The sequence below is a fragment of the Stigmatopora nigra genome, chromosome 21 (assembly GCF_051989575.1).
Source record: "Stigmatopora nigra isolate UIUO_SnigA chromosome 21, RoL_Snig_1.1, whole genome shotgun sequence".
Taxonomy (NCBI): Eukaryota; Metazoa; Chordata; class Actinopteri; order Syngnathiformes; family Syngnathidae; genus Stigmatopora; species Stigmatopora nigra.
The window spans coordinates 791,703-816,850 of NC_135528.1; the positions used below are offsets into that span (position 1 = coordinate 791,703).

The 25,148-nt window shown below is 40.0% G+C and overlaps 2 protein-coding genes across 5 annotated transcripts in view; both read left to right on the forward strand.

Annotated features, from left to right (window-relative positions):
• The window catches only part of vars2 (valyl-tRNA synthetase 2, mitochondrial), a 46,771-nt gene extending 41,160 nt beyond the window's left edge, over positions 1-5,611 (forward strand). For both annotated transcript variants that reach the window (XM_077743412.1, XM_077743413.1), the window contains 2 exons: positions 3,348-3,497; positions 5,367-5,611. In XM_077743412.1, coding sequence (XP_077599538.1) covers positions 3,348-3,497; positions 5,367-5,486 — 270 coding nt within the window. In that variant the 3' untranslated portion in view covers positions 5,487-5,611. The remainder of the gene's footprint in view (positions 1-3,347; positions 3,498-5,366) is intronic.
• Positions 5,612-9,478: 3,867 nt separating this feature from the next.
• Positions 9,479-23,170, forward strand: mgat1b (alpha-1,3-mannosyl-glycoprotein 2-beta-N-acetylglucosaminyltransferase b). 3 transcript variants are annotated; one of them, XM_077743347.1, is made up of 3 exons: positions 9,479-10,680; positions 17,869-19,003; positions 20,333-23,170. In XM_077743347.1, the coding sequence occupies exons 2-3, from the start codon at positions 18,155-18,157 to the stop codon at positions 21,032-21,034; spliced, it is 1,551 nt and encodes a 516-aa protein (XP_077599473.1). In that variant the 5' UTR covers positions 9,479-10,680; positions 17,869-18,154; the 3' UTR covers positions 21,035-23,170. The 3 variants fall into 3 exon arrangements, with proteins under 3 accessions (XP_077599473.1, XP_077599472.1, XP_077599471.1); XM_077743346.1 differs by having other exon boundaries at positions 10,628-10,684; XM_077743345.1 differs by lacking the exon at positions 9,479-10,680 and adding an exon at positions 11,323-11,674.
• The last annotated feature ends 1,978 nt before the right edge of the window (positions 23,171-25,148 follow it).

Below are 25,148 nucleotides of genomic sequence, written 5' to 3' on the forward strand. Positions count from 1 at the left end.
TTCCCGTTAGACAAATTTTAACATCTTAGTTTTATTTCATTAACTTTTCATTTGTTTCTTAAAAATTGCAATTGTCGAGGTCGAGAGCAGTTGAGTCCATGATCAGAGGCGAAGCTACAAAAGGGACTACGCCAGATTCTTACCAAGAGTGAGAGGTTGATGGACAGGAACAGTCACAGAAGTACAATAGGAGAATGCACTAACAGGCGGTTGGTCGCCTTTGCTCGCACATACATGACTAGTGCTGCAATGGTAGGATCATTACCATTCACTGTTCCCCTGATTTAGAGCTCTTGACAGTTCGGTGAAGGCCCTTCTATCTACCTAGGGAGCTAACGATTTTCATTGGAATGGCTGTTTACATCCCACTGTAACGTTAGCAGGGTGCTTAGCCTCCTGCTAGTGACTGTAAACAAACAGCAGCTGGACCACTCCGATGGAGTCCTTATTGTCGCCGGTGACTACAACAAAGCATGTTTAAAGACTGTTCTGCCTAAGTTTATCCAGTACATGAAGTGTCACACCAGAGGAGATAAAACTCTAGACCATTTTTATTCTAACATCAAACATGCTTATAGAGCCACAATCCTCCCTCACCTTGCTGGTTCCGAACCTCTCTGCCTGTCCCTCACCCCCTTCATACAAGGCCACGAATAAAGATAATAAAAACATGGCCCGTGGACGCCCTTTCTCAGATGCAGGACCAATTTTCCCTCACCATTTGGGAACTCTTTAAACACCACAACCTCCAGGACTACACGGACTCTGTACTTTCCTACATCAAAAACAGTACGGACACTGTCACTGTTAATAAACGTATCCAGGTTTTTCCTTACCAAAAACCCTGGATGACCAGTGAGACACAGGCACTCATTAAATGCCGTAACACTGCCTTCAAGTCAGGGGACAAGTTACAATGCAGCGATGCCAGAGCAGACCTGAAAGGAGCCAATAAAAAGGCCAAAGCAGCATATACAGGGAAAATTGAGGAGCACTTCACAGAAAACAACTCACAGAAGATGTGGCGGGGAATATGACACATCACCAATTACAGTGACAATAATTAGGTGTCTGTTAACGCAGATGCTTCACTAGCAGAGGTACTGAACTGTTTCTTTGCCCGCTTTGAGACTGACAAATCGGATTCAGTCTCAACACACCCACCACCTTGCAACAGTACACTGAAGCTTCAGGAACATGAAGTGAGACAGGTGCTGTTAGGTTCATCAATAATTATATTTTAATATTATTATAAAACAATACAAGGAGACATCTATTAATTTGTACATCAATTAATTGTACATCTCTGGTGTTACTTGCGAGAGAGGATCCATTCTGACTTCGTCCTTGTCACAAATGACATTTTCTCCTGCCCATTTAAGGCCTCAGATCAAAACAATTACAAGGTTATTGATTCGATCCAATTGCGTAAGCAAAAAAACAACTGCAACAATAATCACATATGGGGTAAACATTAATAACAATTGAGGTCGGAACTCAAAAACAACTCCATTTGAAATTAAACAAACAAGCCTCCATTCGGCAAAACAATTCCATATCAAGCAAAACAAGCATCACAATTTAAAACAATATGCGAGTACTCCCGGAGGTTGATTAATAGCCACCCGCTAATCAACAACAATTTAAGCGTCTTCATTGCGAACTTGAATCTGGGGAAAGGGTTGAGTTTAATCCAAATCAAACAATCAACAGTCCTTGGATCCATGTGAGAAGCCAGGGCTTCCAAAACATTTTGAAGTCCAACTTGATAGGGATCTTTCCCTCTGCTCATCAGGGCCCCAAGCAGATGCACCAAAGTGACCCCTTCCAGCGTCAATATGCTAAGTTAAACAAAGCATTTCCAATCTATAATAATGTATAAACTTAAAGAAAGCAAAGCATATATATAATAAACCCAACAGGTACTGTGGACTGTGAACACCCGGAAAGCTGCTGGCCCTGAGGGACTACCTATGAAGGTGCTCAAAGCCTGTGCTGACCGACTGACTGGAGTTTTCATGAAGATTTTCAATTGTTCCCTGCCACAATCCATCATCCCATCCTGCCTGAATCTGCCACCATTATCCCTGTTCCTAAAAAGCCAACCATTGACAGCCTGACTGATTATATGCCTCTTGCACTTACGCCTGTGAATTGCTTTGAAAAGTTGGTCCCCCGCCACATCAGGGATACATTCCCTCCCTCAGTTAACCCTCACAAGTTTGCTTATAGAGCAAACAGGTCCACTGAGGATGCCGTCGCCATAGCTTTACACACAGCACTGAACCACCTGGAGCACCATGGGAACTATGTGAGAATGATTTTTATTGACTATAGCTCAGCCTTCAACACTATAACGCCGGACATTTCAGCTGACAAACTCTCCCATCTTGGACTATCCTCTTACATCCGCTACTGAATTAAGAACCAACCGTCCACAAACTGTTAAGCTTGGTCCTCACCTCTCTTCCTCTATTACACTCAGCACCGGCTCCCCTCAAGGCTGTGTACCATACTCCCTATACACCGACTCATCACTCTAACTCCGTCATCAAATTTGCCGATGACACCACTGTGGTCGGACTCATTTTGGGGTTGGTGGTGATGAGCCTGCCTGCAGAAATGAGGTCAACAAACAGTCTTTGTGGGATTTAGTGAACAATCCCACACTGAACACTACGAAAATTAAAGAAATAATCCTGGACTTTTGCAAACGCAACACAGATCTGGCCCCACTGCTCATAAATGGATTATGTGTAGACAGGCTGCAGTCCTTCAAATTCCTGGGGGTCCACGTCACTGACAAGCCCTCTCTGTCTCCCCCAGAAGATCATCAGCCTTTCTCTGCCCTCACTGGATGACATTGCCAGTCCTCGCTACCTCAGCAGAGGTTAGGGACCCATACCACCCTGGTCATAACCTGTTCCAGCTACTGCCCTCTGGCAGACGCTATAGGTCTCACAAAGTACGGACAAATAGACTTAGGGACAGTTTTTTTCCCGCAGCCTTCAGGACTCTGAACCTACATTAGCAATCCTTTCTGTGCAATAACAAAGTGCAATATCTTAGATTGTGCAATATTTTAGAATTTACCTTTCCAGGGCGTGACTTTTTATATGACATATTTATGTTTTACTGGGAAAACGCACACTTTGTGGAGTAGCGCCACCAATTCTGTTATAGGCAGCTGTGTATGATGAAAATAGAGGCTTTTGATATATTTGATGAACATTAGAAAGGACTGATAAATATTGACTTTTATTAATCTTTCACTTAGGAGAAACACATTTCTGAATTAACAAATATTTTTTATTTTTTTTAAATGTTCTATTGATATATCACCACAGAGTGCCATGAAGATTGACACACAAATGACGCTGCTCACCCAACGTAAAAGCAAGCTTGAGTCCAAGCTGAACAAAAGCTTCTCCAAATTCCAATCTCCAGACTACTCGACTAAGGTCCCAGCACACATTAGGAAACAGATGGAGAGTAAGGTAAGTTTTTGGCTAATGATATCACACTTAAAGATCCTGTAAAGCAGAGGTGTAAAAAAATGTGTTCCAAGATCTATTGTTCAAGGGGTCAATCTCCTGCGATCTACTTTTTTCTGAGCCACCGACAAACCTCAGCAGTTACCGTATGTTCGGGCATATTTACCGCCTCCTCGCATAAGCTGTACCCTAAAAATTGCATTAAAACCGTTGAATTTTACAATTTCTCTCTTGCCTGGACATGGACAAATTCAAAAATGAAGTTAGGTGAGCAGTACAACCAGGAAGTGTGTCCGAGTCTCTGGATGCAATAATAGCATGAGATACACATTACGCAGGTATCATAGGTAATATTTTAATGATTGACTGCAAGACCTTAAATAATCCTAAAAAACTATTGAGATGTGGTGACATGGTAAACACTATGAACACATTTATCAAGGATACCTGCGCCTAGTCAGTCAGAGCACTTTTAACTACCGGTAAAAGTTAAGATGGTGGCGCCCTGATTGAGCAATGACAGGCACAGTAGTTCCTAACCTTGTTTCAGCTACCAAAACCCACCAGTTTCCTATTGGCATTCACCGAACCCTACTTTAGCGTAAAATTGAAATATGATTTTTTTTTTCAAATTCAAGATATGTAAATTCCTGGCAGCACTGATTGGTCAAGCAATGTCACGTGATCATCTGCAGCCAGTGGTGGTCAAGCAGAGCATGTTGTCATGAATGGACATGATGAGTCGATGTGTCTTGACCTCTGTGGCAGCGGTTCAGATTGAACCCAGGTTAAGAACCACTAGGCAGGGACAAGTAAGGGAGTTTTTTCACGTTTTATGCAAGATACGTTTTTTTTCTTGAATTTCAATCATAGACGTCAAAATACATTTTTTTAGCGTTTTATCTCTTTATCTTATCTCTATTTTGAAATAATTGACCGTATCGGCCGCATTGTCTTGCATAATGGCGTTTTGTCTTTGTCACCTTAATGTTTCGTGCATGTTAAATTAAATTTTTGCACATATAAGCCGTACCCTTGATTCAGTCATCTTTTTTTTTTACAAATACGACTGTATGTGAGAAAGTACGGTATGTATGTTGATGTACCTCGCATTTGACTTGGAGAGAGCGGGTAAAGGAGTGAAAATCAATTTCCGATTCATGCTCTAGCTTACTGCAGACATGCCAAATTGTTAAGAGCCGTGGAAATCAACATACCCGACCAAATCTTATTGTGGTGTAATCTACCAATAATGTCTTGGTGATACAATTGAAGTATTGAGTATCCCTGCCGTCAAGTTATTTTCATAAGTTGTTTTTGAGTATTTTAAATTGGTTTGAAGTGCTGCAAACACTTATAATGATTAAGCGCTGAATTTCTAAGTTATAGCAACAAATCTTAAGCAATCAACTAAACTAGCCAGGAGTATTTATTGGGTTGCTTAAAAGGATGGATTAGTTGACTTTAGCTTATTTAACATGGCCAAAGCATTATCAGTAACAATTCAGTGGAATTTCAACTTCCAAATTCATTATGGCTTAGCCACTAAGATAGCCTTCTTTAGCTATTGAAAGATTTTTTCCTCCCTATCATTTGTCCAGCAAAAGGCCAAATTGGCACCTGCTTGAGAGCTCTATTGTTTACAATTAGGTGTTTTTACATTGGATTCTAATGTTAATGTCTCTAACCTTTAATGAATGGACTTTTTGGCTCCCATTTAATCTATTTCACCTGGAAGGCTGAAAGCATCAATGGCAGCCAACCCAGGTCAAGAGGCTCAAGAGGGATACATTATTCACTCTTTTTTTCAGACTTACTAAACATATATTACTATTAGTTCTTTCCACATTCATCTTTCTCCTTTAAATTTAGATGGAGACGGTTCGGGCAGAGTTGAAGACGATTGAAGAGCAGATGAAAGTGCTGCAAATGACAGAACCCTCGAGAAGCTACTGTTATAATGAGGTTGATCAGTGTCCTACGGGCACATAATTTTAAAACAGCAAAATCATGAGATAATAGGAAAATGTATTGTATAATTTATATTTTTTAAATTACATTTACATTATGGTATCATGTACCTTGTGAGCATTAAATCTGAGATTATGAAGATTGAATTGAATGCTTTTATTGTCATTATAAAAGTATGAGATTTAAAGCTTTCACCACAAAGTGCACAAATAGCTGCCCCCGCGTATAAGCCAAGGGCTAGTTTTAATAGGGAGTACAAATTTGTTACTTTGAAGGAAAATTGAGAAAAATCCTCACATGGATACCACCGATACTGTATGAATGAAAAGCACATGATTAGGCTCAATAATCATATGGCAGTTGTTATGCTTTGTAAATGCAAAATAAAAAATTACAGAGATGTAGAGAGAGAGAAAGAGAGAGAGACACAGAGAGAGATACAGAGATGTACAATATATATATATATATATATATATATATATATATATATATATGTATGTGTGTGTGTATATATATATAGAGAGACACAGAGAGAGATACAGAGATGTACAATATATATATATATATATATATATATATATATATATATATATATATATATATATATATATATATATATATATATATATATATATATATATATATATATATATATATATATATATATATATATATATATATATATATATATATATATATATATATATATATATATATATATATATATATATATATATATATATATATATATATATATATATATATATATATATATATATAGATGGAGATCGAGATTAATATTAGCAACATGTTAGAACCCAAAACATAATGTACAATTACACTTGTTCAATATACAGTGATAACTTGTGTTATCTTTTCTTTTTACAACTTCGAGAAGTCCTTCTCAACTATTCAGCAGGGCAATTAATGAAATATCAATAACATAACTTCTTTGCTACGACCGTCATAGACACTAAACACATAATGGTAACGGTAATGGTGGCCGAAGGTAGCGTGCTCTGGCTATTTCCATGTGCGTGCCCCTAGACTCCCACATTCACGCACACACTAGTAAGTAGCAAGTAAACATGCTAAACAGTGTGTATTGCAAACCAAAAACTCAACGCATACCTTGAAACACAGGGAGAAATAGAGCGGAGCGGGTTTGTTTCGTCACTTGCAAGGAGAATGACCGTTGAGACGGCTTCCCAACTCCGTTCTGACCTTATACATCTTTTCTGTTGTTTTATTACATTTAAGGGCCCTGATTACTTGTCTCAATACTAAGGAGGGGTGAAAACAGAAGTGAGACGTCTGAGCGTGCATGTGCGTTGACACGTATAGTAAAAACAGACGAGGACCGAATCAAAAGTCAGCCTTGAGAAGCGTCTGTGGTGGATGCAGGTGCAGTTCCCAGACCAGATTCCCAGCACTGCAACACGTTCTGGCTCCGCTTTGTTTTGTTCGCTCCCAGCAGTCCAAGTTGTTTTGGCTTCTCTTTGTTTCGTCTAACCAAAGTTTTCAGGCGCAAAGCTTTTACTTCGCTGCTAGTATAATGGTGATAATAAAAAGCAAAGCAAATTTAATAGCAAGCCAAGCATATTCTTTGTTGCGAGCAAATATATAATAACATGAAATGAAATCTCAAAAAGAAAAACTCATCCTGCTGCCCCTATGGCCAGGAGATTCCATCAATGATCCAATGCCTCTCAAATCTCACGAAGACTTAGACTTAGGTTCCCAAATAACCAGGTTTTTTTTCCAATCGAGCGGAGAAGAACTCTTTTCACTTTGAGTAAAGTTCCTAAATTACTCATCTCATCTCGTTTTCTGAACCACTTTATCCTCATTTGGGCCGTGGGGGGTGCTGGAGCCTTTCCGAGCTGACTCTGGGCCAGAGGAAGGACAACCATGAACACTCACACCCATACCTATGAGCAATTTAGAATGTCCAATCAGCCTACCATGCATGTTTTTCGAATGTGGGAGGAAACCAGAGTACCCGGAGGAAACCTGCGCAATAACATTTAAATTTCACACAGGTGGACCAACCTGCATTTGAAACCAGGACCCCGTAGCTGTGAGGTCAACACGCTTACCACTTGCACACTGGGATGCTCATTATTTAAAGTACTTATATATTTTTATATATGAATATATATATTGATTGTATGTAGATATACATAAGTCTTTTCATGTGCCTATAACTAACATTTAATAGATACACTTCTTGATAATTGTACTTGTATTTTTGTATTGTACAAAAACATAGTATGGTAGTTGTTACGGCTGGCAGCCTGGACACACACTATGTAGGAGGTGTGTGCTTTCTTTTCTTTACAGGTATCTGCAACTGTGGCTCCACCCCTGTGACAGAGCCCTGCCCAGGCCAACACAGCTGTAATTAATTCCCCAATCATCCCTCCTGCCCTTATTTAAAGCCTTTTCAGTTGTCAATTCACCCCTTCCCTTGCCTTTGCCCTTGCCATTGATGCCTTGATGCCTTGCGAAGTTGCAGGCTTGTGAGTATGTTACTCCCTGTTATATTTTGTATGTGTTGTTAATGATTTTGGGTTGCATAGGGGGGCTTGAGATAAGTTTAGGCACCTTTGGGTATACATATAGTTTGTGCATTTAGACACAATTATTCCCCTGTCTAGATTATATTACATCAGTTTAACAGTGGCATCCTTCGGTCTTATTTCCTGTATTTTTGTGGGTGTTCATTTGGACACCTGTCTGGGAGGGGGTTTTACCGTGTTTATTTGAGGGTGCCACTTTAATATCTCGTGCTTCCCCTATGTTATCCCGTAGTCTGTTTTATTGACTTTATTGTAAATAAAAATAACTGAAGGCTACTTGCAGTGTGTGTCCGAACTCATCTTTGACCGAACCTGTCTGCTGTGATAGTTGCGACTCCCTGGTATATCATACCCCAGGGGGAGTCGTAACAAGTGGGGACTCGTCCGGGATATCATTAAGATTGGTTATCACAGCAGCAGTTAGGTCATTGGTGGTACGGACTGCATGTGCAGTAGGCCGGTGAAGGCTGGGCAAGCAGTGTTAAGGTAGACACATTTAATAGCTATCATTCAGTCTAGTGTAGTGCTGTAACTAGCAGGATGCACTTTGATGCGGAAGAGTTCCTTTTTTAACTTGGCACTGTAGATCAGGTTGACCAATGTAAGAGGAGAGATCTGTTAGGTCTTGCCGCTCATCTAGGGTTCACTCTGTCCAGGACTACCAGGCTAGCTGAATTGAAGCAGGAGGTGATCCATATATTAATAGCAGCGCAGTACTTAGAAGCCACAGGAGGAGCATCTGCGGGTGTTTCCTCTCAGTCTCTGGTCGATTCTGAGGAATCAGGCAGGATGGAGAAAGATGAGGTAGGCAGGGATGGTGTCACCTTGTATGTAAAGGCTCTAGTTATAAATCCCAGGGCTTGTTTAAAAGGAAAACCAGAGGGATATGGTGCTGTATCTATTGGGGAAAATCCCCCCATTGCTCTAAAGATATTACGTATGCAATATGAGGCTAGGGATAGGGAGTATGCTCATCAGCTGGCCCTCAAGAAAATGGAGTTTGAGCGTGTAGAGAAAGTGATTGAAAGAGTTTTGGAATTTAAGAGGCAAGAGAGAGAAAAAGCTTTGGAGCTTGCACGTCTAGAGAAAGCACGTCTTGAGCAAGAACGGCTTGAGAAAGAAAGAGTTTTGGAATTTAAAAGGCAAGAGAGAAAAAAAGCTTTGGAGCTTGCACGTCTAGAGAAAACACGTCTTGAGCAAGAACGGCTTGAGAAAGAAAGAGTTTTGGAATTTAAGAGGCAAGAGAGAGAAAAGGCCTTAGAGCAAGATCGACTAGAAAGAGAAAAGCAGAGCGAAAAGAAAAAGAACTGATTGAAAGAGAAAATATTTTGGAGCAGGAAAATTTAGAAAGAGAAAAATTGGAGCAAGAGCGGCTTGAAAAAGAACAAGGCAAGAAGAAAATGTCCGCCGTGAAGATCAGCCTGCAGAAAGCACCCCAAGTTCCGGTGCCGAGGCCACGCAAAGTTCTCCTGTCGCCACTGGGGCCGCCAGTCGCACCCGTGCCGAAGCCACTAACCAGGCTTCCGGTGCCGGCCGGCCTTCCAGGCACAGTTCTTCCTAGCACTGTTCTTCCTAGCACTGTTCTGCCAAACACCGTTCTGGCCAACGACTGCCCGCCCAGAAGTGGTAGCAATGCTCCGGCGCCCCTGGATGATGGTGCCGGTGACTGCAAGAGCGGCAAAGCTCTGGCACCCCTGGACGAGGGAGTTGGCGACCCTCCGAACAACCAGGGTAAGGTGCCTGACCGTTCTAAAATTCTAGTGTCTCCTAAAGGAAGGGGGCTTGGCCAAGACTTAAAGGACCAGCGCGGATGCCCGCCAGATCGGCCACGGCTCATCATCGGCCGGCACGGACGCCCGCCAGACCGGCTACGCCTTGTCACCGGCTGGCGCGGACGCCCGCCGGACCGACCACTTCCTCATCTCGTTTCTGGCTGGCGTGGGCGCCCGCCAGATCGGCCACAGCTCATTACCGGCCGGCGCGGACGCCCGCCAGACCGGCTACGCCTTGTCATCGGCTGGCGTGGACGCCCGCCGGACCGACCACTTCCTCGTCTCGTTTCTGGCTGGCATGGACGCCCGCCAGGTCGGCCACGGCTCATCACCGGCCGGCGCGAACGCCCGCCAGACCGGCCAGGCCTTGTCATCGGCTGGCGCGGACGCCCACCGGACCGACCACTTCCTTGTCTCGTGACTGGCCGCCGCAAAAGGGGGGCGCAGTAGAGCACGCTGGCGCAGAAGAGGATATCGGCTCAAAAATGGAAGCCGGCGCAGAAGAAATTATGTATAATGCCCTATCTCAAGTTTAGGAGAGTTTTAACAGGAGTGTATTGATTGATTGAGGCAGGTTGGTGGTTCGATTTCGTCAACAGGTTGACTCTTGAGGGGGGAGGTGTTACGGCTGGCAGCCTGGACACACACTATGTAGGAGGTGTGTGCTTTCTTTTCTTTACAGGTATCTGCAACTGTGGCTCCACCCCTGTGACAGAGCCCTGCCCAGGCCAACACAGCTGTAATTAATTCCCCAATCATCCCTCCTGCCCTTATTTAAAGCCTTTTCAGTTGTCAGTTCACCCCTTCCCTTGCCTTTGCCCTTGCCATTGATGCCTTGATGCCTTGCTGAGTTGCAGGCTTGTGAGTATGTTACTCCCTGTTATATTTTGTATATGATGTTAATGATTTTGGGTTGCCTAGGGGGACTTGAGATAAGTTTAGACACCTTTGGGTATACATAGTTTGTGCATTTAGACAGTTATTCCCGTCTAGATTATATTACATCAGTTTAACAGTGGCATCCTTCGGTCTTATTTCCTGTATTTTTGTGGGTGTTCATTTGGACACCTGTCTGGGAGGGGGTTTTACCGTGTTTATTTGAGGGTGCCACTTTAATATCTCGTGCTTCCCCTATGTTATCCCGTAGTCTGTTTTATTGACTTTATTGTAAATAAAAATAACTGAAGGCTACTTGCAATGTGTGTCCGAACTCATCTTTGACCGAACCTGTCTGCTGTGATAGTTGCGACTCCCTGGTATATCATACCCCAGGGGGAGTCGTAACAGTAGTAATAATGGGGGTGTTTCTACTTCGATTATTGCGGCCATGTCTGGTATGCATTATCCGTGAAATTTGAGTGGTTACAACTATATTTGTAAAGAAAAATAAAATAAAATACATTCAGACATATATCGTTTATATTTATGTATACGGTAATGTATTGCCAATTGGTGTCCCCGTGCTTGCTAAATTAGGTCAAATAATACATCTAAAAACTAAAAAAAATCATCATATACACGAGTGAGCCAATCCGGAAGTGTAGTGGAATGAAATTGCGTTACCGCCGTCATCAATACGCCAATTGTACCAGCAAGTGATTGGAACGCTCGTACTGGAAAATTAACATCTTCTGTTAACATTTAGAAGTCGGTCTGCGGTGACTTGGGTTATTGTGTAATGACTGTCACTTCAGCCGGTGCGTACCAGGATTAAAATGGGCAGCGAACGGGATAGCGGTGGAAATGAGTGGCTAACGTTTGCTAACTCTTGACCAGCTGGAATGGACTCTTTGTGAATCAAATCTCCCTTCCAACATGAGAGGCACGTTGTTTTGTTGGGGGCGAAATTTACGTGGTGAGTGACTTTCTCACGATCATTAATACGTGTCTTAGGACCGGGCGGCTACCAACATCGCCTGGTTTAGCTAGCAGGCTAAAGGCACGTTTGCGAAACCTGTTAGTTTGATGTTTGGGCTGTCTTTCGTCATACCCTCCTAGAACCTTGAAGTCCTGATCTGAGAAGCGTGTGAACGCCACTGTTGGTGTTCATTACGTTACCGTCTCGATCGGATGGCTTAATGTTAAGTGACACGGGAAATAATTCAGCCACAGATAGATATGATATGGCAACATTGCAAGAGGCGGCGACCGCCGGTTATTAATTGGCTCTGAACACGATGGGAAGTCATGTGAACTATTTCTCAGTGGTCAATTTTGATGGAAATTAAAGTGATATTTCCTAACACTATATTTTGCAGAGCCTCTCTAACATTTTTTTTAATGTGCATATGTTGTTGGAAACGTTCCCAAATCCCATTTGCATTTTTAATACACTACATAGAAGTTGCACAGTTTTGCAGTGTCGCATGTTGCCTTGTCCCAAACTAGAATTTGACCCCTTGTTGGCTTTCTCCAATCAAAGACCCAAAGAATGAATGGAAACACAAAACATCAATAGATATCGTTTGGATATAGCTTTTTTTTGTCAATGATACAACTATCTTTAATGCTTAAGCAATAAAGTGCCTTGCCCACCATGTGTTGAAGTCCTCTTGCCAGCTTCACGGCCATATCAAAGCCGTAAAATCCATCATAATGAAAAGACTGATCTACTAATATTTAGTATAGTCTGTATATAAAAATTGAAAATATTTTAAATACTTAACAATAAAACTAGTGCCTCTGCTTGATATAAATAAAAATTAAAAATAGGTTAATGGGCGTTTCAGTCCTCCTGCACAGTCCAGACCTTGAAGGGCGGCCTTCTTTCAGCGAGATACAGCTTTGCACTCGGGTTGAAGCAGTCGTTTTTGAAGGCCTTTGGGTTGCACATCCAGCAAACAGGCAGCAAGGCTTTTTTTTGTTTTTTTAAAACATCAGGATGGTCGAATTTATAGATTAAGGCTGGCTTTAACATGAAGCCAGGAGCTTTACCACACACCTTAATTCGCATGTTCACTTCATCTTTGAATAAGAATGTCCGTCAAAGCACCTCTTAGAAAAAATGCCAGTCTCATCCATGTTAAAAACTTTCTCTAGAAGATAAGCAACCATTCTGTTGAATTATGCTATCTTCCTCGACGTAGCGTTTCGCCGACTATTGAACTGCCGAGGAAGCTCATTCGCAGCACTGAAACGAGGCTGAGGCTATTGTAAAATGTCTTGTCTTTGAAGAGCTGCCAACTTCCCTGGTATTTCCTGGGTTTCCTCTGTACAAGTAACGCAAACTCAGCGACTCCTGAATGCCTCAAAATTCTCACCGTCGCTACGGGTTCCGCCATCTTACTTCCGCATTTGATTCAACTGCACTAAACTGGATGAATTCAGTAACACGGGTGCATTGAGAATCATCCGAGTTACAAGTTCTGACAAATGATTCGTCTTGTGCGACTTGTGCAATCAATTCAGAATTGATTGCATCTGAACATTTTTGTTTTTTTCATATGGGAAGTTAGTATTATTAAGGCTGACTAAACAACCAGTCTCTTGTTTTTAAACAAATTCTATCATTTCTGGGGGGTTGTTCTCTAAAGGAAGTAGGAGTACACAGAACTGGTAAGTCTTATCAATATACCTACTCAGGATAAGAGCAAAATGGATGACAATTTGGATGACACTTCTAATAAGAAACCCAGACACTCACAGAAGTTTACTGGTTCGTATTTGATGAAATACCCCGTGTTGAAGCCATTTCCAAAAGGACCGACATGTGCTCATTGCACAACATGCAAGTGCAACTGAAGTGTGACACATGGTGGAATTAGTGACTGTAAAACTAAGGACCAAAACACAAATATAAACACATTTTCATTGTGCTGTACGTTTTCAATAGTTTGCTAAAACAATATTTGAATTCATGTAAAAACATGAAAATAATAGTTTGATTTAAATTGTCTTACATTATTTTTTTACATTTTATATCGATTTTTTTTTTTTTTGCGTATCTCATTCACTCCTGTTAAAAACCTAAAACTCCAGAACTGGGACAAGGGTTCTCCTGAAATGGGAAGAAGCGATGCCCTGACTCACGCTATTTTTCATCATTTGTCTTCCCCTTGCTAGTGAATTTTATCATTTTTATGAACTTATTTTTTAAACTTAAGATTTAAAAAAAAAAAACGATGTACTGAGGCCACAAATATTGAGGGCGTGACGCGGTGAAGGATCACAGTATATCACATCCAAAATAAGCGATTATGAGATAGAATACAACACCGAACCGGCCTAATAAAATATCCAAATCTTTTTTTCTTAATTATTTATTTAATGTTGCACAGTAACTTTTGATTTGAAGGCAATTTTATACAAATTAACACTCATCTTTTCTGAATTGCTCTGTCCTTATTAGGGGCGTGGCACACCCTCAGTGGCCAGCCGATGATGGCACAAGGACACACGCATTCCTAGGAGCAATTTAGTGTATCCAATCAGCCTACCTTGCATGTATTTGGAATCTGGGAGGAAACCGGAGTACCCGGAGGAAACCCACGCAGCCCCCGGGTAGAATATGCAAACTCCACACAGGTGGACCGACCAGGACTTGAACCCCGGACCCCAGAGCTGTGAGGCCGACATGCTAACCACTCACCGGCCTGCCCACACAAATGAACAAAAACGTCTGTCAAAATTTCTGCAGGTTTTATTATGCTTTCCTTTCCTTAGTGTAAGGAAGGAGATGCCTAATCTTTATTGCACATTAGAATACCAAAAATACTTTTTAAAATCATAATATTCTCTTTTCTTAAAGTAAGGTAAAATAGTTACTTTCATAAATGAATAATTAGGAAAGTACTTTATTTACTTATTCACAGAAGTTTGTCATTTTAAATTTGAAACAAAATACATGTGATACTTATCCATACCAGCATGGGTGTTGCTGAAAGGAGAATATATAACATGCGCATGGCATGCATACTGGCTGTGAAAAGTGACTCAAGTTTGTGGCAAGAGTTGCAGGATGTTTTTGTTATATTTGTATGCTTTCCCTTGTGATATTTCATAATTTGGACGCATTATCGTATTTTTTAACCATGATTTACATATCAGTCAGTCTTTTGTAACCTGAAAATGTGTATGTTGATGTATTCGTAAACGGTATACTGGTGCAATACTATTTACAAGAAAGAAATTTGATGTGTTTCTCACATATTTGGCCGATGACTGATTCTGCATGAACAGGTTTTTATCCCCTGTTTTATTAGTTTGTCGCAAAATAAGTCCGTACAAATGAAAAAAAATCTCATTAATTAGATTTCACTATGTTAATAAACTATGCGCTGAAGTCATCTTTGTCTTGAAGAATGCTGTAAAACAGCATCAAAGGAAAATTAAGCATCTGTATTATTTGATAATTCTATTAAATATAAACAAACCAACCAAGCATTTTATGATAAACACTGCCAAGTTGCCAACCTTCATGTCTTCCTGTTATCAGTTCAATAATCCTTGAGATTCACATCCTAACAGGATTACTTGTCTATATTTGTCAATACTAATTGGTTTACGATGCTAATGCAGAAGATCTCCTGTGTAGGCTTCCAAAATGAGCCCTCGTGTTCTGGGATCACATTATCTTTATCATGCTCGGAGGTAGTTGAACACATTTTAAAAATGTTCTAATTTATGTATTTAGTAGTGGGACTTTTCATATTCTTTCACACTCAGGAGCTGCTGAGTGCAGTTTCATGTAGCATTAGAGACAATGGAACACTTGCTAACGAGTTAACATCAATGCTTTCTGTCCACTTATGCATATGCTTTTTCCCCCTACTGATTAAATGCAATTAAATTAATTGAATTTCATAGTTATCCTACTTTTTAAATTGTTAACATCTAAATAACTCTTAACCAGGGATGCCATACTCTCAATCATTTTCAATAGTGGTTAGGGTTACCAGCTGCCTGGGGAAAAATACAGTCATCCTTTGAATATCATGGATAATGTAGGCCAGACATGGCTGCGATAATCAAAAAAACGCAAAGTAGGATCACCCCTATTATTACTGACATACTACCATATTTTGCTGTTTAATATGGCAGCTTTTATGGAGGAGCTTTTGCAAGAGGTTTTCAGCACACAAGAAAGATGTTGATGGAGAGTTGTGACTGCCTTTTTTTTTTTTTGGTACAAATATGTTTTTTTTACGAGGACCTGACACTCAAGAGAATGGCCGTATTCCAAGACTGTGACCATGTTTTTATCAATCCCTTGAACACTTTGTTTCAAACTGTGAGGCATATTGAAAGTTTCTTGCTAGTTTTTCAAAGTGCAATAACCACGTTCTTCGTCTCTTTTTGTCTTCATTGTTTTGGAGGAAATGAAACTAACACGTTGCTCCTCGAGCAATGGCGTCAGCCCGCTGCCCAAACTTGAAATGTTATTGTATCTTTTTTATATTAGATTAAACAAATTTTCTTAGAATTTTCTCCTGAGTTATGAGTTTTGGGGAGGTACTCTCCCACAGCACACCTGATCATCGCTCATGGCAAACCGGTGTGCCACGGCACTGTCATATTCTTTAGCCCTCAGCAGCTAATTAAGACAAGGAGGCTGGATGGTGAAACACCTGCGGTGGATTGGTGCAATCACGAGTATTTAAGAACGCCTGCCACAATCAGCATACTGTCAGAGTATTACATGCCTTGTCCTTGCTTACTGCTGTGTTTGTCCGACAATCCTGAGTCGTCCTACAAGTTATACACTGGTATTTTGTGTTATTTTGTCCCTTTGAATCCTTAATTTTACTCGCCAACTTGGTCGTGCTGTTTTGTTATACTTTTGCTTCTTAGTTTTATTCGCCGACTTGGTCGTGCTTTTGTTGTCTATTTTGATACTTGCGTTTTTTTGGCGGGCTTCTTCTGTTATTAAAGACTAATTTTGTAAATCTCTTTTCCTTCTCCTGAGTTGTGTGTGGATACAACTTTCAACGGCCTGCCGTACACAACAGGCACAGTGGTTGGGAAACAGGTCTCGACAAGTGTTTATGTAGGATGGCAACTTTAAATTCATTACATTTTTCATGTTCTGAGATCAAGGGTGAAAGCCCAGGCGGAGCAAGCATGTTCTCCCTATGCTTGGTTGAGGTTTTTTATGGGTGCACTAATCCCTCGATTATCGCGGTGAATGTAGACCAGACATGGCCCCGATAAACGAAAAACCGCAAAATAGGGTCACTCCTATTTAAACAAAAAATAAAATAATAATAATACTTTTTTACTTCAATGCAGAGTTCTAGTAGCAAGCGGAGGACAAGAGAGTGACTTCTGCTTGGGAGTTTCAGCGTGGATTCTCTCATTTTTATGAACTTACAAAAAAAAACTAATTTTTAGAAAATTATTTTCGATGTAGTGAAGCCGTGAAAGTTGAAGCTGTGATATTTGGGGGATTACTGTACTCTGGTTTCCTCCCCATTCCAATAACGTGCAAGGTAGGCTGTTTGAACCTTCTAAATTGCCCCTGAGTAAGAGCGTGAGCGTGAATGGCTTTCCGTCTCCTTGTGCCCTGCGATTGGATTGCCACCAATTCAGGGTGTCCCCCGCCTGGTGGCCTAAGTTGGCTCCAGCACCTCTTGTTACCCTTATGAGGTTAAGCGGCACGGAAAATTGTAAAGGTTGCTGCTGCTTAGGGTTTGAAGTTTTGCTTGTTTTTTTTTTTATTTAAGATTTTATAATTGTTTGTAATATTAGTAATAATTGTTATAATTGCTTTTTTGTTTTAATTTTACCAACTCAGAAATGTATTAAAATATGACAAAAGACTCACCAAGTTTCTTTGTTCACATTAAAAATAAAATAAAAGCATTTTAGGTATATTTTTTACCTGCTCTTTTTTTTACCGAAAATTTACTGAATCGAGCAATACAAAAATTTAACCGATATGTAATTTTAGTTTACTGTTACACTATTGTACATTATAAATATTCTGAATAATTTTCTATAGGAAAATGAAAAATAAAAAAACAAAGTGGATCGGTTTGAAATGTGTTGTTTATTCGTCATATGATCCACTTCCATATAATGATTAAATTGTTTTTCTCACTCTGTTTCCAGGCTAATGGCTGAAGAATAATGTAGGAGTCTCATTCCCTCAACCCAAAGTGACCCAATTCTTCCCCCTTCTTGTCCATTCTCATCTAATGAAGTTGATGCATTCCGCAGTAACTGCGTGTGACTTTTATTGTCCTTTTCTACCATGGACTCCCCTGTCAAAAAATAACTCTTTAATTTTGTACGATGTGATCAGACATCATTTTTTTCACCTGGACCTTTAGGACTGAAATACTTGTTCCCTTGCTTTATCCGTTTCCATAACCAACCACTTTAGTGTCCTTGGGCCATGGTCCGAAAGAAAGATTCACTTATACTATGCAGTGCTTTTTTATTTGTTGCTTGGAATGCTTTGCTTTTACTTTACCTTTTGGGACGCCCACCGATTGGTCACCTAGGGGATGGTGGGGGCCACGAACCAGGCGAAAATGAGGAATGGGGTTTTATCAGAGGCAAAGGAAGCCGGAACAACCTGGCAGGAGAGGTGATCCGGTTGGCGCAGGAAGTTGAAATTCAGCTCGAGACTCAAAAACAGCTGCTAAAGCAGATTGAAAGTCACAGAGCAGCATGGCCTAAGCAGAAAGATTTTGGAAAAAGAGAAATTGCCATTACAAAACATGCCATCTCAAAAGCAGTTCACCTGTCACCAATACCTTTGAAAAAAAATGTCCACTCTAAAAATCCAACTCCTAAACACACTCATCAGTATTTTACTTCGGAAACCCCAGACTCTAAGCGCCAATCTAATCTGATCAAGACAGATGAGATTGATAACATAAAAATCTCAAATTTAGTCTCAAACCCAGATGTCATCATTCCTATCTTAGTTATTGCTTGTGACAGAGTTACAGTAAAACGAAGCCTTGATAGACTGATTCAGTACCGTCCTTCCCAAGAGCACTATCCTATTATTGTCAGCCAAGACTGTGGTCATGCAGAAACAGCTGGGGTCATTGGATCATATGGCAACCAAGTGACACATATAAAACAGCCAGACCTTTCAGACATAAGAGTACGGCCAGAGCACCGCAAGTTCCAGGGCTACTACAAAATTGCCAGACATTATCGTTGGGCCCTGAACCAAGTTTTCAAGACTTTTTCACAGTCCACTGTCATCATCGTGGAGGATGACCTTGAGGTGAGTTGTCGCCTGCCTATTCCTTTACTCTAAGATCCTTCCCTGTGTTCAGTTGTGCTCTTCATTGGCCTTTAAAGGCGTTATGTAATAGTACAGCAAGTGACTTAAAATGAGAGTAGACCATATTTTTTTACCTATATCCACCAAACAACTGAAAGAAAAGCCATAATTATGAAAGTAGATCCTAATTCCCTGCCTTTTCTTAGTTGCCTTTGCCTTCCATATTCATTTTTTTAATCGGGAGTACAAATGGGTTACTCTGAAATATTTGAACATGGTATTTCTGAGATACTGTATGAATCAAAAGCACTTTATTTGTGTGAATATCATAAGGAAGTTAACACGCCTGTTTTTGTAGATGCAAAATCTCAAAATATTCCATTTGAAAAAATAAATACCATATTTTCACAATTTTAAAATGGTAATTGAATGGATATACCATAATTATTGGAATATGTGGGGATGATAGTAGGGTGAACGTCCACTGGGTTGATTGCAATAAGTAGCGTGTTGGCAAGAAATGAAACCAGTCAGTCAAGTGGTCAGGCTCATACAAAAAATTTAATTTAGTGCATAAATAAGGTGCACCGACCGATTGGCCACATCATTTTAGAGAAAATTTTCGACATTAGTGCACCTTATAGGTGTGTATCTACACATGTTTATTGTATCTGTCAACCTCTTCAATCAAAGTCAGTCAGCAGAACTAAGACCTGTTTGATAAGGCAGTACATCCAGCCATGACCAGCAGGTAGGATCTCAGAGGCTGATGTTCATGGTCCCTTTCAGTAAACTCCATTGCTTTGCACCTCCAAGGGCTTAGTCCCGCCCACTGACTTTGAACCGTAGGTTTGACATTCATTTTCTGAACCGCTTACCTTTACAAGGGTGGTGGATGGTTGGAGCCTATCCCAGCCAACTATGGGCACCAGGCAGAGGACACCCAAAATCTGTGGTCATCCAATTACAGGGCACAAGGAGACAAACCACTCATTCTCAGACTCATACTTAGGGGCATTTTAGAGTGTTCAATCAGCCTACTGTGCATATACATATAGATATGCATTTTTTTGGACTGTGGGTGGTAACCTTAGTACCCGGAGAAAACCCATACAAGCCAGGGGATAACATGGAAATAAATCACACTAAAGTATAAGTCGCAACCCCGCCAAACAGTTGGAAAAACAAATTGCAATTTATAGTCCAGAAAATACAGTAAATATATCATATAGCAGACAAGACTGTAATATTACGAAACATGGTTATATGTTTATAGAAGTTATGGAAGATGTGCAATACAAAAGGAGGAATCTTTTTGTTGTTCTCTAGGTTGCACCTGATTTCTTCGAGTATTTCCATGCCATGTACATAATTCTACAGTCTGATCCTACCTTGTGGTGTGTATCTGCTTGGAATGATAATGGCAGAGAAGCCTTGGTCGATCCATCAAAAGCTGGTCTTCTCCATCGGACCGACTTCTTCCCTGGTTTGGGCTGGATGCTGCTTAAAGAATTGTGGGATGAGCTGGAACCCAAATGGCCTTCTGCATTCTGGGACGACTGGATGCGTCTCCCAGAGCAGCGTAAGGATCGATCGTGTATCCGCCCAGAAATCTCACGGACTATCACTTTTGGCCGAAAAGGCGTCAGTTTAGGTCAGTTCTTTGACCAGTATCTACGCTATATTAGACTTAACACTGAATTTGTGCCTTTTACCAAACAAGACTTCTCTCATTTGCTTAAAGAGAGCTATGATGAAATGTTTATTAAAGAGGTTTACAATGCCCCATTGGTTAAAATTGAAGAGCTGCAACAGGGAGGGGGTTTAAGAGGAAGTGGTCCGTACAGAGTGAAGTACTCGAGCCGAGATAGTTTTAAAGTCCTGGCCCGGAATTTGGGGGTGATGGATGACTTGAAATCTGGAGTCCCAAGGACAGGCTACAGGGGTGTCGTCAGTTTCCTGCATCGTGGTCGAAGGGTGTTTTTAGCTCCACCAGAGGGTTGGACACAATATGATGTCAGCTGGAGTTGAGACAAATCTATTGTGCTCAAAACAAATACTTGATTTGAAGTCATATTCACAGGTGCATCTCTCGACACTCAGCCACATCCTGATTTCTTCAAGAAGAAAATACAACAGCATATCATTTGGACTGTGAGCTAGGTGGTTTGCCTGGAATTTTACAAATGTAGGCGCTCACTCAGGATCTGTTGGCGTTTAGGTCACCCAAGTCCACAGTATTGTGAAAGAAAAGTTCCACTCTTGAACTCTGCTTAAAAGTCTTTTGGCAAAGTGCCTTTATTTTTCTGACCCATTATTTGGGGATTATAATCGTATTTTGTCATCATTTGAAAATAAATAACCTGGCAAATCCACAAAGCAAATGTAAATAATGTTTGACAACTGACAAGCGAGGACCATTGGGATTTGATTCAACTAGGATGTTTGATATTCTTGTGTCAATGAAATGATAGTGTTAACCCAAAATCTGAGTATTTATCATCTTGGGAACTATGTCAATGTGCACATAAGAACCTGAAAGCTGAGGTTGAAAAATGCAGTTATCAGGTATTTTCTTAATCCAATGCAAATAAACCTGTTCAAGTCATCATTGTGTATTATAATACTGTCCTTTGTCATAAAAATTATGAAAAGCCCTATCCCAAAGCCAAATAGTACTGATATTAGCTACTTGTTGAAATTCAAGATTAATAATGATTTAAAATAAACAAGCTAAGGTGAATAATAATTTAGTGAAATGCTCGAGCTAAATGGAGATTCCTGAATCAATGCACGTCTTTATTACCTCGTCGAGTTTGGAATTTTCTCTTTGAATTAATAATTGAAATAACCAAAATATGCTTTGTTTCCATCAAGTGGTACAGTTTGGCTTGCCACTGTGTTTTTAATTTTGTTTCTTTACTTAGGTTTTTTTTAAATCATGGTCCAACAAATGGGGGTAATTATAAAATAACTTTACATTGTGTTGTAAATCACAAAAACAGTGCTAAAAATATATATTTTTACATTTCTCAAAACATTAATGGACAGTGGTTTTCTCAAAGATCCTATTATGAGACCAAAGGTTTTTGTAGTTAACCAATTTGGGTAATTAAATGCAGTATGTAGTTTCCCTTTGATTGTTACATATTGCTATCTATTGTCTGTCCAATATTATATCAATTCATGTGACTCAATGAAAAGAAAAAAACACAACTGAACTGCACTGCTTCTCAGAAATATGTCTTAAGAAAGACTGGATGATTATAGCACTTGTGTCAAATTTTCAACGTCAGGCCCTTTTAATTTATTGCCTAAAATAGGATTGCTGTTGTCCTGTGGGCACATCTTTAAGACACACTTACAAATGAATTTAACAGTATTTTTTTTCTACTTCAAACTGTTATTTCTATTATTCATTTTGTATCTGAACATATTCTATTGTCTCCTTAAAACTTCAATATTAACAATGAAATACTCATTTAATGGTGCACATTTACAGCCGCACACAAATTAATGTTAACAGAACTTGTATTGTGAAAAAACATCCAAACTCTGTCACTGCAACATTTAATGAGTCTGAGCAACTCTTGTTTTATTATATTGCTGTTAATTATTTAGTTTGTTGTATGTATTAAAGATACAATTAGGACCGACAATCTTATTTGATTCATTCTGTTTTAAAAGTTGTCCACTACATTGTTTTTGTTTTCTCGTGAGCATTTGATCAATTTCTCTTTAGTTTGATTGTACGCCTTATAAGTGTTATTGAATTGGAATTCAACCACTCACAACAATTAACTGAATTCTAGCCTAAAGATATGAAGGATACATTTCAAGTTGAATTTCAACTGTCTTGAACTTGAAGTAGATAGAAGTTTCAACTCTAAGCCCTAATTGAGGGGTGGTTTTAGTTTCCATCCAAAGATGGTTTGGTCAATTAAGGTTTGTTGAAAAACCTGTATGATTGTCTGCGATTAGTTTTTTTTCCCTCTCATGTTTGTTGACTTGGTTTCTTTCTGATTTAAAAAAAAAAAAAATGTCCAATCACCATTGTATCCTATCAGGCCTTGAGGATTGATTGACTTCTTTGTTTTTGAACTGAAACACTGCCAGATGTGTTGAAAACTTTAATACATTACAAATAAAATCATCTATTTTGATATCTGTGCAAATTTTTGAAATTGTCTTTTATGTAGTAATAGTTCCTGATATGGCAAAGAGAAATGCTCGTGCCTAGTGCTTGATGGAAAATATACATAAATCGATGTCATCTTTTCAACTTCTTATATAATTTCTTGAAATGCTTGAAAATTCTTGAATTTTACTTCCATGCTTTTAAGGTTTGAATTTTTTTTTACTTTTCATGCAGTCCTTGAAGAGGCTTGAACATATTAGGCACAGTTTTTACGGGCACCCTGTTAAAAAAAGGAAATTATCACCTAAACCTACCATGACGTTATTCTAAAGTTGGTTTCCCTTGATGTCACACGTCACACCTCCGCTCCCATAATCCAGTGCAGTGTTGCAGCAAAGCTGTGGAACTCATGCACTTAGTGGCAAATAGGGAAAATGAATGTACAAGCCACCAAACACTAAGTCATCAATGGTTGAAAATCGGACAAAAGAGTGCACCAAATGGTTAACTTAAAGTACGCAGGAGCAAAGTTTTTGTGCCCAGAAATGGAGTGAGAACGCGAGTGAATGCCATGATGGACATTGTAGTGTCTCGATGGCATCTTCAGGGCATTACGTGAAGGTATTTCCCCCAAAGAAACGTGATATTCGTGAGTTTATTTGCCTGTATTCCCTATAGAGAAGGCGTGGGCAAAATGGTCCGCAGTGGGTGCAGGTTTTGGTTCCAACCTATACGAGAAAACTTTTCCACCAATCAGTTGATTTCAGTCAATGTGCTTCCTGTTTCAGCACAAACCTAATTAGTTAAACTAACTGTTGCATATAGAAAATCGCATCAGTGAACAGTAATAGTAGTCCATTTTGTCAGTAAAGCGGTTATTAATAATGGTGTACAATGAAATTAAATGTATCCTTACCCTTTTGCTCCAATTCTGTTTCCTAATTTTCTGTTCAAGGTGAAATTTCTCAAACATATTTTTTTAGAAAGAAAAAAATACACATCCAATTTTTGAGTAGAAGGGATGCATGCAGATGAATGTAATAAATGTAGTAGCAAGGTACTTGAGTCAGTGAATGATGGCATCATAGCATGGCCTCTTAATTTCTTGTGAATGATTGTGAGTGACTACAGCTGGTGACTTCTTGAAGGCCATTTAAATAAGGCTCATTGGATGCAAACGCCCACAAATGCTACGATGGGAAAGTCAAAGGAGCTCAGCATGGATCTGAAAAAGCGAATTATTGACTTGAACAAGTCAGGGAAGTCACTTGGAGGCATTTCAAAGCAGCTGCAGGTCCCCAGAGCAACAGTGCAAACAATTGTTCGTAAGTATAAAGTGCGTGGCACAGTTTTGTCACTGCCACAATCAGGAAGAAGACGCAAGCCATCACCTGCTGCTGAGAGAAGATTGGTCAGTAGGGTGAAGATTCATTCGAGAATCACCAAAAAACAGATCTGCCAACAATGAGAAGCTGCTGGAATACAGGTGTAGGTGTCTATGTCCACAGTCAAGCGTATTTTGCATCTCCATGGATTGAGAGGCTGCCGTGCAAGTAGGAAGCCCTTGCTCCAAAAGCGGCACCTTAAGGCTCGACTGAAGTTTGCTGCTGATCACATGGACAAAGATAAGACCTGGAGGAAAGATCTGTGGTCAGACAACAAAAATCAAGCTGTTTGGCAACAATGTCCAGCAATATGTTTGGAGGAGAAAATGTGAGGCCTTTAACCCCACCTACCCTATGCCTACCGTCAAGCACATTGGTGGTAGTATTATGCTGTGGGTCTGTTTTGCGTTTAATTAAACTGGTGCTTTACAGAGAGTAAATGGGATAATGAAGAAGGAAGATTACCTTCAAATTCTTCAAGATAACCTAAAATCATCAGCCCGAAGATTGGATCTTAAGTGCAGTTGGGTGTTCCAACAGGACAATGACCCCAAACACACATCAAAAGTGGTAATGGAATGGCTAAATCAGGCTAGATTTAAAGTTTTTGAATGTCCTTCCC